This window comes from Cnephaeus nilssonii (genome assembly GCF_951640355.1).
Source record: "Cnephaeus nilssonii genome assembly, chromosome: 8".
In the NCBI taxonomy this organism is placed as follows: Eukaryota; Metazoa; Chordata; class Mammalia; order Chiroptera; family Vespertilionidae; genus Cnephaeus; species Cnephaeus nilssonii.
Window position 1 is genome coordinate 7,387,143 of NC_137079.1, and position 13,789 is coordinate 7,400,931.

A 13,789-nucleotide genomic window follows, 5' to 3' on the forward strand; every position below is an offset into this window, starting at 1 on the left:
AGAAGGGAAGGCCTGTCTCCTATAATTCCTTCTCAAGAAATACGGCCCCCGAAGAGCATGTTCACGGGACGCCGCCTCGCCTGGGCCCTGAGCGCCAGCCTGGGAAACGGCTGCGTGTGAGTCCTGAGACCTGCCGCCCTCCGGCGCCACCGGGACACGGCGGCCCGAGCCGCAGACTCCGCTCCCGCAGCTCCTGCCTCCACGCTGGCTGCCAGCTCATGTCCGCATCGTTGTGGGGCGCGTCACACACTCATTTGTCACCAGAGGTGCTCTGTGCGGCCCCTCAGTCTCAACCCCACCCCTGCCCTGCACCCGCCCCATCCCCACCCCTGCCCTGCACCCACCCCATCCCCACCCCTGCCCTGCACCCACCCCATCCCCACCCCTGCCCTGCACCCATCTCAACCCCACCCCTGCCCTGCACCCGCCCCATCCCCACCTCTGCCCTGCACCCACCCCATCCCCACCCCTGCCCTGCAGCCCCCCAACCCCACCCCTGCCCTGTACCCACCTCTGCCCTGCACCCACCCCATCCCCACCCCTGCCCTGCACCCACCCCATCCCCACCCCTGCCCTGCACCCACCCCATCCCCACCCCTGCCCTGTACCCACCTCTGCCCTGCACCCACCCCATCCCCACCCCTGCCCTGCAGCCCCCCAACCCCACCCCTGCCCTGAAGCCCCCCAACCCCACCCCTGCCCTGAAGCCCCCCAACCCCACCCCTGCCCTGCCGCCACCCCAACCCCACCCCTGCCCTGCCGCCACCCCATCCCCACCCCTGCCCTGCACCCACCCCATCCCCACCCCTGCTCTGCCCCCACCCCATCCCCACCCCTGCTCTGCCGCCCCCCCAACCCCATCCCTGCCCTGCCGCCCCCCCAACCCCATCCCTGCCCTGTACCCACCCCAACCCCACCCCTGCCCTGCACCCACCCCGTCCCCATCCCTGCCCTGCACCCACCCCATCCCCACCCCTGCCCTGCACCCACCCCGTCTAAGTCTGGCCTCCCTGAGAACCAGCTGCAGCCCCCCAACCCGGGACGCCCCAGCGAGGGCCTGCCTGCCAACCTGGCCTCTGGCAACCCCACCATGTGACCTCCTTAGAGGAGACTCGCCCCGAGGACAGGGTCTGCGCCCTGAGATGAGGGTTCCCCCCCACACCAGCCGTCCCTCTGCGCACAGTCACGCTATTGGTTGTTTGGTGAGAAACCACAGAGTAAACCCCCAACACGCCTGCCTGCCCGGAACAAACCCTGACCCTGGAAAACATTTCACCCGCCCGCCCGCCCCAAGACACGTCTCCTGGGGAAGCGGGGGGAGGACATGGCTTCTTCCTGGAACACCCTTCCCAGCCGGACACGGGACAGAGTTCCAGGGACACCGTGTCCAGACCCCAAACCTGCAAAGAGGGATCAGCGGTGACGGGAACGCGGACGGGCAGCCTGGGAGCAGGTCACTGACCACGACCCCGGCGTCACCGAGGTCACCGTCACCGTCACACGTCCGCGGTGTCAGAAAGCCTGCGGGGACTCGCTCATCATCTCCCCAAACCCCCCAGCCACCCGGACCCGCTCCGTTTCCCGCCGGGATGGGCACTCAGCCAGCCTCCGTCAGAGCGAAACCGGGAGCATCCCCCCACCTGCCTCGGAGGGGATGCTGAGCGACCACAGGACCGCGCACCCGTCCCACGCAGCCGCCCAGCCCCTCGGAGGCACGCACACACCGGAGCCACGCTCAGACACCGCCGGCTCAGCCTGTGCCCAGGGGACCCCGGACCTGCCCACGGGGGTGCCACAGCGGCTGGTCCAGAGCCCGCTGCTTCTGCCGGTGGGGGACAGTGGGGACAACACAAAATGGTGGACAGAGGTTATTCCTCTCGTGTCATGCACACAGCAGTCCCCCCCCTCCCCCCCCCCCCCCCCCGCAGCACCTCGGCTCTGCAGCCCTGCCTCCGGGCTCACGGGGGCGGAGGGGGCTCCCTGGAGGAAGAGCCGCCCTGGGGGTGACGAGCACGTCACTGACCCACCCACGCCTGCCGGCCCAGCAGAGGCACCTGTGTCTTCCTGCGGGCACAGCTCACGTCTAGGCACATATTTGTGCACTTGGTCGTTACCACCGAAGCGGGGTGCAGCCCAGAAGCCTTTCACGGCCCTGAGGTCCGGAGGAGGTGGGGCGCACAACAGGCGACTCCCAATGTAGGCGGCGTTGCGGTGACAGATGTCACGCGAGGGGCTGCAAACCAGCAAGCAGAGCCCACGTCCGGGCCCGCGTGTCTGGGAGGGAGTGTGTGGCTCTCGCTCGCCATGTGCTCACGTTAGCGATGCCGCTGACGCCGATGCTTTACGGACACATTATCCACGTGGGCCTCGCTGTATGTCTCTTCTTCACAAAATGATGTCTTGAAGGTGTTGCTCCTCCCCCAAACCCACTGGAAATGGAAACCTGATTTGAGTGGCTCTTCAGTCAAGTGAGGGGGAAGCCACCTTCCTGAGGAATTGCTCATTGTGAACAGCACCGCCGTTCCCAGATGCCGTTTGCACCTGGAAATGGTGTCTCTGAGGCAGCTGGGCCCAGGCCGGCCTTCCGATTTACCCAGACCCATCGACAGCCCGCCACTGGGGGGCGTGCCTGGGAAGGAGGGTGCGTCCTGACACGTGGCCCATTATGAATCTTGAGCCACTGATTGCAGAACCCCTCCCTCCCCTCCCCCCCAATTAAGCAAAGCAGGCAGGGAATCGTTAGCAGTATGCAAGGTCAAAGGTAACTCGATTCAAATGAAAATCAGCCCGGCTGGTGTGGCTCAGTGGTTGAGTGTCGACCTATGAACCAGGAGGTCAGGGTTCGATTCCCGGTCAGGGCACATGCCCAGATTGCGATCTCGATCCCCAGTGGGGGGAAGGGGGGCGTACAGAAGGCAGCCGATCAGTGATTCTCTCTCATCGTGGATGTTTTCATCTCTCTCCCTCTCCCTTCCTCTCTGAAATCAATAAAAATATATATTTTTTTAAATCATTTTCCCGGGTGGCATGTTTCCGCGTCTCCGTGGCCGCGGGCCCTTGCGTTTGCTCCCCGCGCACAGCGCCGGGTAACGGGGTGTCCTCTCGTTGCAGTCCATGGTGCTCCTGCTGCACAGCCAGCGCCAGTACATCTTCGAGTACGACCTGTGGGACCGGCTGTCGGCCATCACCATGCCCAGCGTGGCGCGCCACACCATGCAGACGGTCCGCTCCATCGGCTACTACCGCAACATCTACAACCCCCCGGAGAGCAACGCCTCCGTCATCACGGACTACAACGAGGAGGGGCTGCTGCTGCAGACGGCCTTCCTGGGCACCAGCCGGCGGGTGCTGTTCAAGTACCGGCGGCAGACGCGGCTCTCCGAGATCCTCTACGACAGCACGCGGGTCAGCTTCACCTACGACGAGGCGGCGGGCGTCCTCAAGACGGTGAACCTGCAGAGCGACGGCTTCATCTGCACCATCCGGTACCGGCAGATCGGCCCCCTCATCGACAGGCAGATCTTCCGCTTCAGCGAGGACGGGATGGTCAACGCGCGGTTCGACTACAGCTACGACAACAGCTTCCGGGTCACCAGCATGCAGGGGGTCATCAACGAGACGCCGCTGCCCATCGACCTCTACCAGTTCGACGACATTTCCGGCAAAGTCGAGCAGTTTGGCAAGTTCGGCGTCATCTACTACGACATCAACCAGATCATCTCCACGGCCGTGATGACGTACACGAAGCACTTCGACGCCCACGGCCGCATCAAGGAGATTCAGTACGAGATCTTCCGGTCCCTCATGTACTGGATCACCATCCAGTATGACAACATGGGCCGGGTCACCAAGAGGGAGATCAAAATAGGGCCCTTCGCCAACACGACCAAGTACGCGTACGAGTATGACGTGGATGGCCAGCTCCAGACCGTGTATCTCAACGAGAAGATCATGTGGCGTTACAACTACGACCTGAACGGGAACCTCCACCTGCTGAACCCCAGTAACAGCGCGCGCCTGACCCCGCTCCGCTACGACCTGCGAGACAGGATCACCCGCCTGGGGGACGTCCAGTACCGGCTGGACGAAGACGGTTTCCTGCGACAGAGAGGCACGGAGATCTTCGAGTACAGCTCCAAGGGGCTCCTCACGCGGGTTTACAGCAAAGGCAGCGGCTGGACCGTGATCTACCGCTACGACGGCCTGGGCAGGCGCGTTTCCAGCAAGACCAGCCTGGGACAGCACCTGCAATTTTTCTACGCCGACCTCATCTACCCCACGAGGATCACTCACGTCTACAACCACTCGAGCTCAGAAATCACCTCCCTCTACTACGATCTCCAGGGACACCTGTTTGCCATGGAAATCAGCAGCGGGGATGAGTTCTACATCGCGTCCGACAACACCGGGACACCGCTGGCCGTCTTCAGCAGCAACGGGCTCATGCTGAAGCAGATTCAGTACACCGCCTACGGCGAAATCTACTTCGACTCCAATATTGACTTTCAGCTGGTCATTGGGTTTCATGGTGGCCTGTATGACCCACTCACAAAACTAATCCACTTTGGAGAAAGGGATTACGACATTTTGGCAGGACGGTGGACAACGCCCGACATAGAAATCTGGAGGAGAATCGGGAAGGACCCGGCTCCTTTTAACCTGTACATGTTCCGGAATAACAATCCTGCAAGCAAAATCCATGATGTGAAAGACTACATCACAGGTGAGCGTAATCTTACTTCCTTGCCGGGGACTGAATTACCTTAATCCTTAGGTTCATGCACACAATAATTGGGAGTCGCTTTCTTTTTAACTTGATACTTTACTCATGCGAAATCAAATGCCCCGCCTCTTACATGTATTCATTTCTCTGTGGAACCACAGAGAAACCAAAAAGGGAAACGGAGGCATAGTTTGTTACTTCTATTCTGCCTGCCAATGCCCAAGGCCACAATTTTCTGAAATGACATGGAATCCAGTCACTGAAGGGAAGTGACCTGGAGATGCAGAAACCCTAGAACTTGGGGTTCCAGGCCCACCCCCTCTCCTACCAGCTGTGTGGCTTTGTAGACAAGTCGTGTCAATTCTAATGGAAAGGATGGATGTGAAATACAGCACAGGGTGGCTCAGCATCTCATCCCGGGGAGGAGTTGAACTAACTCTCCACCACCATCACCTCAGGACAACAGAGGAATTGCTCCCATCAGTTGCTTAGCCAGGGGACCCTGTGTCTGTCCTCGCTCCTGTCCCCTTATACTACCATCTTCATTGCCGTGGGGTGCAGTCCTGGGACTACTAATAGATACACTGGTCTTCGGGGCATAGATTTAAGATCTTTCCAGGGTTAGAGCACGATCTGATTGAAAGCATCAGATCCCACTTCTGCCACCATGAAACAGAGACAGGACCCAGCAAGCATGCCCTCCTTCCCTTATGTAGCTGCCTTCTCCACTCCTCCTCCACGCCAAGACTCTGAATCCTTCTGCCTCCACCTTTCATTCCTGAGCTGCACTCCGCCGTTACGGTTCCCTGCTGTGTGTTCCGTTTTCTTTTTTTTCTTTTTTTGTCTTTCGTCTGGTTCGGTTTAGTTTGGGGTTTTTTCTGTTGTGCCTTTGCTCGTGTTAGATAGATGCTCCTTCGGGCTGTCACTTTCTTGCTCAGCATTTCAGGTGCACCGAGATGTCTGTTTTCTCAGTTCTCAGGACGGCTCTCCAAATGCTGCCCCCTGTTCATTCTACGTCTGCCTCCTGCTTCTCCTGAATTCCTAAAGCCACTCGTAGCTGTCTGCCATGTGAACCCGCTGGAAGTCCCTTCACTCCGTGTCCTAATTCAGCCACGCCCTCACGGCCTCCTCTTTCAGGGTTCTTCAGTCTACCTCCATGTTCATGTCCCGTTATTGGGGCAATGCTTTTCAACACTTAAGACCCTCTGATTCTCACTGCTACACAGACATTGTTTGTAGTAGGAGAGTCCTTACCTCCAACACTCCATCAATCATGAGAAAGGATTTTCTCTAAATACAAGATAGATGAAATATAGATAGATAGATAGATAGATAGATAGATAGATAGATAGATGATAGATAGATAGATAGATAGATAGATAGATAGATAGATAGATATCACTTTCTGTCCTACATGATGAACTTGAGGTTTATCTCTCCCACCACCACCATCCCCACTTAACCTTTTGCACTCGGATGTCGAGTGTGACTCAACACGGTTAGCATTAGAATAAAGGAATCGAGAAAAAAGCAGGCGAGTGCAAAGGGTTAAAAGAGGGAGAATACCGCTGGCTTTGGAGCCATATGATACCTGGACAAAGAGCCGGCCGGCCTTGCAATGGGGTGAGAGTTGGTTTCCTAGAGAAGGAGATAGGAGACAAGTGACTCCAGCATTGTGACAGGCAGTTAACCCGGGTTGTTTGAGAGGTGTTGACAGGGGCTGACTGGAAGGCGGGGACGCCCACAGCTCCCGATTTCCTCCTCTCCTAGCAACGTGGACTGCGGGGAATGCCACAGCAGCATTTTCTTAAAAACATCCAAAGAGAGATGGACTAACATAAACCCTATCCGGTGAAATGCAGTTTCCCGTTTCCCAGCTTAATAGATAAAACCATCTACACCCCACCGGCCTCCTGCAGCTGCAAGCCCGTGAGCGGGTCTGCAAGAGCATCACCTCCCGGAGAAGAGACGCCTTCTCCTGACCTTCCTGGCTTTCAGAGTCACGTGCAAATGTTTTTAACTACCATCTTAAAGGTTTCCAGGTTTTCTCCCCCAAAAGTGTGTTCCCACCTGTGCAGAGTGCGCCTTTGAAGGCCTCGCTGAGGTTGATCAGCGTGCTGCGCCCTTGGCGGCTTTCAGCATCCGTCTTTGGTCTTTGATTAAGCATCTACCGTTGTTTTCCACTCTCTCAACTCAGGGCTTTGATTCTTAGACAATGGGTTGGGGGCCGCGGCATATCCTTGGGCCATGCCTTCTGAACGACAGTAACGCGCAGCTTCGCTGTAAGACCAGCCTCTGCTAACTACACTACACATCCCATTTGTCTTCAACAACCCTGGCTCTCCCCCACTGCTGTGCCGTGCCTGCCTGGCTTCATCGCCATTACCCACTCGGGAGGCAGCCGGCGCACGTGGCCGTGTATTCCGTCTGTCTCCGTGCGAGTCTGTGACTCCGCGTGTCCTACGGCCCTGGCTGGGGTTATTGTCCTCACGTCTGAAAGGGGAGAGTTGGTTTTGAATTGTAGGGTGACGGTAAACATGTGCGCTTTTCCTGGTTATTACTTGTGAACCGGGCCTTTCTCTCAGGTAAGAATTTAAATGTATGAAGGCACGGAATAAACCCTCACGCCTGTCCTTTGTAACGTTCTCCTCCCAGATGTTAACAGCTGGCTGGTGACGTTTGGCTTCCACCTGCACAACGCGATCCCTGGGTTCCCGGTCCCCAAGTTCGACCTGACGGAGCCTTCCTACGAGCTGGTGAAGAGTCAGCAGTGGGACGATGTCCCGGTAAGAACCGGAAAAGCAAAACTAGGAAAAGGTGACAGATGTCTTACGTGGGTCTTGTTTCCCCACGTATGCAGTCAAACTGTACTTGTGAAACCTGTACCAAAAACAGTGTTTCATTTTTTGACTCTTTGAGGGAAGAAAAAACAACATTTCTGCTCAGTAAACTAGGGGCCCATGAAACGGGCTTCAATCTGTTTTTAGCGATGCTAATAAAAACGTAGAAAGACATTATCAAAAGGTAATAAACGGCAGGGTTTCTACAGAGCACCCCAGGAAAGCACATTTATGGCCCCTGGGACCTGCAGGCAAAGACACAATAAACAGGAGGGCAGGGGATCCCCATTACAAATTAGCAGCCCACAAACAACACCACCGAGTTCACCTCTTAAAAAGTAGTGACCGCGTTTCGTGGGAAACGATGAAAAAGAAAAAAAGAAAATGCAAGGCTCCCCCCACAACGCGGTGTTTCTGGAATTTTCCTGACAATAACAGATCCGGAGGCCTGTAACTGTTCTGAGAAATAAAAGGGAAAAGAGAATGGAAAATTGCAAAGTCAAAGCTGCCCTTTCGGAAAATGCTACTTTTAATTCGGCACCATTCAAAGATCAGAAAGGAATACACAACAGAACAACAGAATTCTAGCTTAAAGCAAGAATAAGGAAAGATCAAGAAATTGGGCTTCCCCATAACGGTAAGACGAGAGGGCAGATTGTTAGAAAGACTCATCCCCCTGCCCCTTGAGCAATTTCCTGTAATTTCAATGACTACGAAGAGAAAAGGCAACCGTGGCTAAAACACACACACACACAGCACATATACCGCGTCAATACCTCTGTTTTCTGGTACATGTTTCATAACATAAAAGCAGTTCCCTTTTTCAGATGTCATCTTTACATTTCAAAAAGCAAAAAGCCATCGGCGTCCAGGGCCGGGGGGCCATTTTAACATTTCTGATTGCAAATGCTTCCCCGCTGATGCCGGTGCCATGCAGACATACTGGAGTTTCCCGGTGCATTTGAACAAGCGTGTCCTGATGGTGTGCGACTCCCCAACATGTCTGAAAACACTTACGTCTGACTGTGCAAATGGAATTGCCAACTCTTTTTCCGAGGCGGCCTTTTAAATACGGCTCGGGCTGTCTGTCGAGAGACACGCACCATAAGGACAGCTTAGGGGATCTCCGGCAGAGACGTGGAGGCCGCCCCACCTGCGGGAGAACAAATGTTTCTTTCACGGCTGCAAATAAAACAGATGTTTCCATTTGGGGAACGCTGTCCAGACAGACATCTGGTAGTACAGGAAATGGCTGAGTTAAGATGCCCCCTGGTTTAAATCGTTTGCCAGGCCCTAACCGGTGTGGCTCACTGGATAGAGCGTCGGCCTGCGGACTGAAGGGTCCCAGGTTCGATTCTGGTCATGGGCATGTACCTTGGTTGCAGGCACATCCCCAGTAGGGGGTGTGCAGGAGGCAGCTGATCGATGTTTCTCTCTCATCGATGTTTCTAACTCTCTATCCCTCTCCCTCTCCATTCCTCTCTGTAAAAAAAATCAATAAAATATATTTTAAAATAATAATAAATAAAATAAATCATTTGCCAGAGTAGTCTGTGCCCTGTCCCTAAGTCTCCAAAAAAATAAATGTTTTCCCAAAGTAATAAATCCTCGTCCTCAGCTGTCCCACGGCACACTCAGCTTGTACGTTTCAGTTCTGCAGTTTCACTGATGAAATGCTATTGAAACCGTGTTCCCTGGGAGGGGCTAGGGAGTTTATAAGTCAAGAGCATGTGACTTGGGGCGCAGTGAGCTGGCCCTGAACACCCCCAGCTTTGCACATCCCGTTTGCCGCTTGCTCCTCACCCTCCCGGGGACAGCGCTGCTGGGATGACGGACCCGCTAAGCTGGGTGCCCCAAATGGGATGGACGCAGGAAACGGGCATCTAGAAATTGAAAGAGAAAAGCTGAAACATGAGCATTTTGCCCACGTTAGAAACTAAAAAGCTCTGAATCCGCGATGGCGTGCGCTCTTCCTGCCTTTCAAAACACATTTGGATCAGCTGGAGGGGTGTGCATCTTGAGTGCATTCCTCCACGCAGGGTTTTTTTAAGCCTTTTCATCTCGAAAGAACGGACGGAGGTTTTAATAAATGTGCCTTGGAGCTCTCTCCAGATCCCTTCCCCCTCCTGTCCGGAGTGGGCGCGCCGCCAGGCAGCCCGGCTCCCCGCCCACCCGGAGCCACCGCTGTTCTCTAAACCGAACCCCCTTCTGTTTCCCTTTGCAGCCCATTTTTGGAGTCCAGCAACAAGTGGCGAGGCAGGCCAAGGCCTTCCTGTCCCTGGGGAAGATGGCCGAGGTCCAGGTGAGCCGGCGCAAGGGCGGCGGCGCGCCGTCGTGGCTGTGGTTCGCCACCGTCAAGTCGCTGATCGGCAAGGGCGTCATGCTGGCCGTCAGCCAGGGCCGCGTGCAGACCAACGTGCTCAACATCGCCAACGAGGACTGCATCAAGGTGGCGGCGGTGCTCAACAACGCCTTCTACCTGGAGAACCTGCACTTCACCATCGAGGGCAAGGACACGCACTACTTCATCAAGACCAGCACGCCCGAGAGCGACCTGGGCACGCTGCGGCTGACCAGCGGCCGCAAGGCCCTGGAGAACGGCATCAACGTGACCGTGTCGCAGTCCACCACCGTGGTCAACGGCAGGACGCGCAGGTTCGCCGACGTGGAGATGCAGTTCGGCGCGCTGGCGCTGCACGTGCGCTACGGCATGACCCTGGACGAGGAGAAGGCGCGCATCCTGGAGCAGGCGCGGCAGCGCGCGCTCGCCCGGGCCTGGGCGCGCGAGCAGCAGCGGGTGCGCGACGGCGAGGAGGGCGCGCGCCTCTGGACGGAGGGCGAGAAGCGGCAGCTGCTGAGCGCGGGCAAGGTGCAGGGCTACGATGGCTACTACGTGCTGTCGGTGGAGCAGTACCCGGAGCTGGCCGACAGCGCCAACAACATCCAGTTCCTGCGGCAGAGCGAGATCGGCAAGAGGTAACCCCTTGTCCGCGGGGACGGGCACAGGGACGGTCTGCGGGCGGGGGGCGCACGGCCCGCCGCACCCCCCCACGGCTCAGATCTGTCTGTAGCACAATCCGACTGGGACTCTCTCTCCGGCGCAGAAGAGCCTTCCGCCAGAATGAGACCGCTATTTTAAACAGAAACATTTCACGGGGGGAAAGAAAAAAAAGACAAAAACAGAACCCCTTTTCTGAATGACCTTAAAGGTGATCGGCTTTAACGAATATGTTTACATATGCATATCGCTGCACTCGGTTGGACGGGAGGTACGAATCAAAGGAACAAATAAGAAGAGGACGGACAAAGAGGCCTCACCGTTTTTGCCCTGGGCCCTCTGTTCCTTGGGGGGCGCTGTGTCTAAGAGGGTAAAGATGCGTACAGCGTTCCCCCATACCGCCGCGTGGTCGACCTTGGCTTACAAGGAAGTAGTCTCTGCATAGGATGTGATATATATCTGTGTTCATTGTTACAATGTGGGACGAAATTCCAGTCGATAGACAACCCGACTACGCGCCTGGGCTGCTTTGTGAAAGGACTTCTGCTCCGAGGGGACTCCCTGCGGCATCTCACAGTGCTCCGGTGGCTTGCCGCAGGGGCAAAAAAAAAAAACAAAAACAAAAAAACTGGCAAATACAATCCTTGCCACCGATAAGCAAAGGAAACCCTGATTTTTTTGTAAATTATGTGAGACAAGTTGTTTATGGATTTTTATATGAATTACAATTTACTGTACATCAAATATTAGTCTCAGAGGAGTTAATTTATGTAAAGTGTTTAAAAAGTTTATACTTAAAAATAAAACGATAAAAACATGTGAACTGTGTGATTTTTTTAAAAAAATAAAAGGATTGCACCTTTTGTTATCGGTTATAGCTGTACAGTATAAATGACTATATTGTAGAGATATAACGACTGACGCCTATAATGTCCAGAAGTGTTAATATTTTTGTATTCGGTTGAAGAGACGTGCAGCTTTCTAACGCTAGGTGGGTAGGACAGTGCAATCCTAGGTGGGTGGCGCACCAGAGACCTGCTCCTTCTTCTTCCCTCTCTCTCAGGCCGCTGTCCTCACCAAGAGCCGCTGAGAGGCACCTAGAAAACTAAGGCTGGTGGAATGTAACGGAAGATACGAAATAAAATAAAAAACAGAACAGGCAGGAGGCGTTCCCGCTGCCGTCCCTGGGCCCTAAAAGTCCGTGGGGGGTTGACAGAATTTAACCACAGGGTTCCTTCCAGCTCCGTTCCTTGATGGAGCTGAGAGACCACATCAGGTGCTCCAGGAAACCGTGAGACGGAAAGGATCCGATGTGGCCAAGACCATAAACATGTGGCTTAAGGTCTAGGGAAGACAGCAGAAACGCAGCAGGTGGGAGAGAGCTAGATGGGGTAGGTCAGGGTCCCTCCGCTAGCCTTGGGTGTGGACCCCGGGGTCACCAAGAGGGACCCCAGAGGCGAGACCAAAGCTCCCGTCAGCCCACGGGCCCCAGCCACCGCGGGAGCCGTTTTGAACGGCGGCCTCTGCCCGTTGGGGCAGCGGGGCGGCAGATGCAGCGGGAGCTGAACCGGCCGCTGTGCCCTCCCGCTCGGGTGTGCGCGGGCCCCGCACAGCCGCCGGCTGCACCTCCGTGCCGGCCCGGCCGCTCTCGCCAACCTCTTTCGTGAGCACTAAATTCAGCCACAAAAATATTTTTAGAAAAGATTTCCCAGTTCATTGAGCTATAGTACACACTGTTTCCCTCTCTGTATAATGGTGATAAAATATAGCAAGTGAACATGTCGTAACTATAAAGGTTCAAGTGATGTATTGAAAATAATTTTCTAACTGCTTTGTATGTATCACATACTCGAAATTGCACAGTAGGCGTGTTTATTAAACAGGTTTGGCTGGGAAGAGTCTCGAAATAGCTGCTGAATTGACCGTCTCAGTGCTATGACTGTCTGTGTGTATTTGGTAGAGCATACTGAGGTCATTAATCTCCTAATGAATGCTGATATTTTATTAGAATGAAAGCACAGATTAGCATTGGTATTTTTTATTCTGGAGATCCTTTGCGAGTATTACGAAGCCCCGACTTAGAAAACTATGAGATTTCAGACCACAGCACCACGGCTGCTCCCCGTTTTCTTTTTCAGCTGTTAGCTTAGGTGTCTGCCGTTCTGCGGGGCCGCCTCTGCGGGACTGCGTAGCATGCTGTACGTACTTTTGGTTGGAATGGGCTCCGAGTCTCACTCCTCAGAAACGCTCCTGACGTCTTGACCCTGAGAAGCTCGTGCCGCATCTCAGAGGTGAAATCCTAATCTTCCCCTCTTCCCGACAGACCGGTCCGTGCCCCTGGCCCCGTGACCGACAGATTTACAGTCCCTCCTGGTGCTTATTTTAGATGAAGTCAAACCAACCCAATTCGTGTCTTGTTCGTAGGTATCATGAGCCTATTTCTTTCTAAAAAAAAGGACTTGTGATCTGGACGAGCTTTTCCGAGAAACAGTGACCTTGGGGACTATGTAAACAAAAGACCGTTTTCTAAGAGTTGAGGGTGTGGGGGGGGACTGTGTCATGAAAAAGAATTAGGTGACAGGAAGAAAAAAAAAAGAAACTGATATTCCAAGTATTTTAGGCAAAGCCAGTCCAAATGCTTTCATGATATTTTGAGATGTAAATTTTGTCTGATTTGTATTGTTCTTTTCATTTGCCTTCTTAACTTTCTATGTGACCTGAATTTTCCATAACTTGATGACTATAGATTGCATCTAGGCATTCCAATAAAAGCCAACCCGATGTGTGTGTGTTTATATTTTTTTTTTTCTAAAAAAAATAAATCCGGGCTAGCCAGCAGTGCTGTTGTGTGTGAGCGGAGGGAGGACGCAGACATCTACAGTTGCCGGGGCAGTGGTTCATCGGCGACCCGGTTGGTAATCGCTCTTAGCCTGTTTTTTATGTCCCTGTCCTCTGGCCAGCCTGCCATCTCAGCAGAATGCACTTGGCAGGGGACTCTCCTGTGGCCTACTTTAGGAAAACACTGAATACACGCCCGCAGCACCAAACATTATCACTGGGAAGGAGAATAACAAATAATAATAATAATAATAATAATAATAATAATACTGCCTGAGAGCAGGCTGGCTGTTTCTGTGGTCCTGGCACTCCGTGCTTAATTGAGACACTTGATTAGAGCGATGGTCGGGGCCTGGCGGGCTCCCAGCCCTGAGACCGCTAAACCCGCGT

The 13,789-nt window shown here is 54.5% G+C and overlaps 1 protein-coding gene across 3 annotated transcripts in view; it reads left to right on the forward strand.

Annotated features, from left to right (window-relative positions):
- Positions 1-11,869, forward strand: part of TENM3 (teneurin transmembrane protein 3) — a gene marked incomplete at its 5' end in the record, with an annotated part of 598,576 nt that extends 586,707 nt beyond the window's left edge. For all 3 annotated transcript variants that reach the window (XM_079779210.1, XM_079779209.1, XM_079779208.1), the window contains 3 exons: positions 3,112-4,723; positions 7,379-7,509; positions 9,788-11,869. In XM_079779210.1, the coding sequence (XP_079635336.1) occupies positions 3,112-4,723; positions 7,379-7,509; positions 9,788-10,543 (2,499 nt within the window). In that variant the 3' untranslated portion in view covers positions 10,544-11,869. The remainder of the gene's footprint in view (positions 1-3,111; positions 4,724-7,378; positions 7,510-9,787) is intronic.
- Between the last annotated feature and the right edge of the window lie 1,920 nt (positions 11,870-13,789).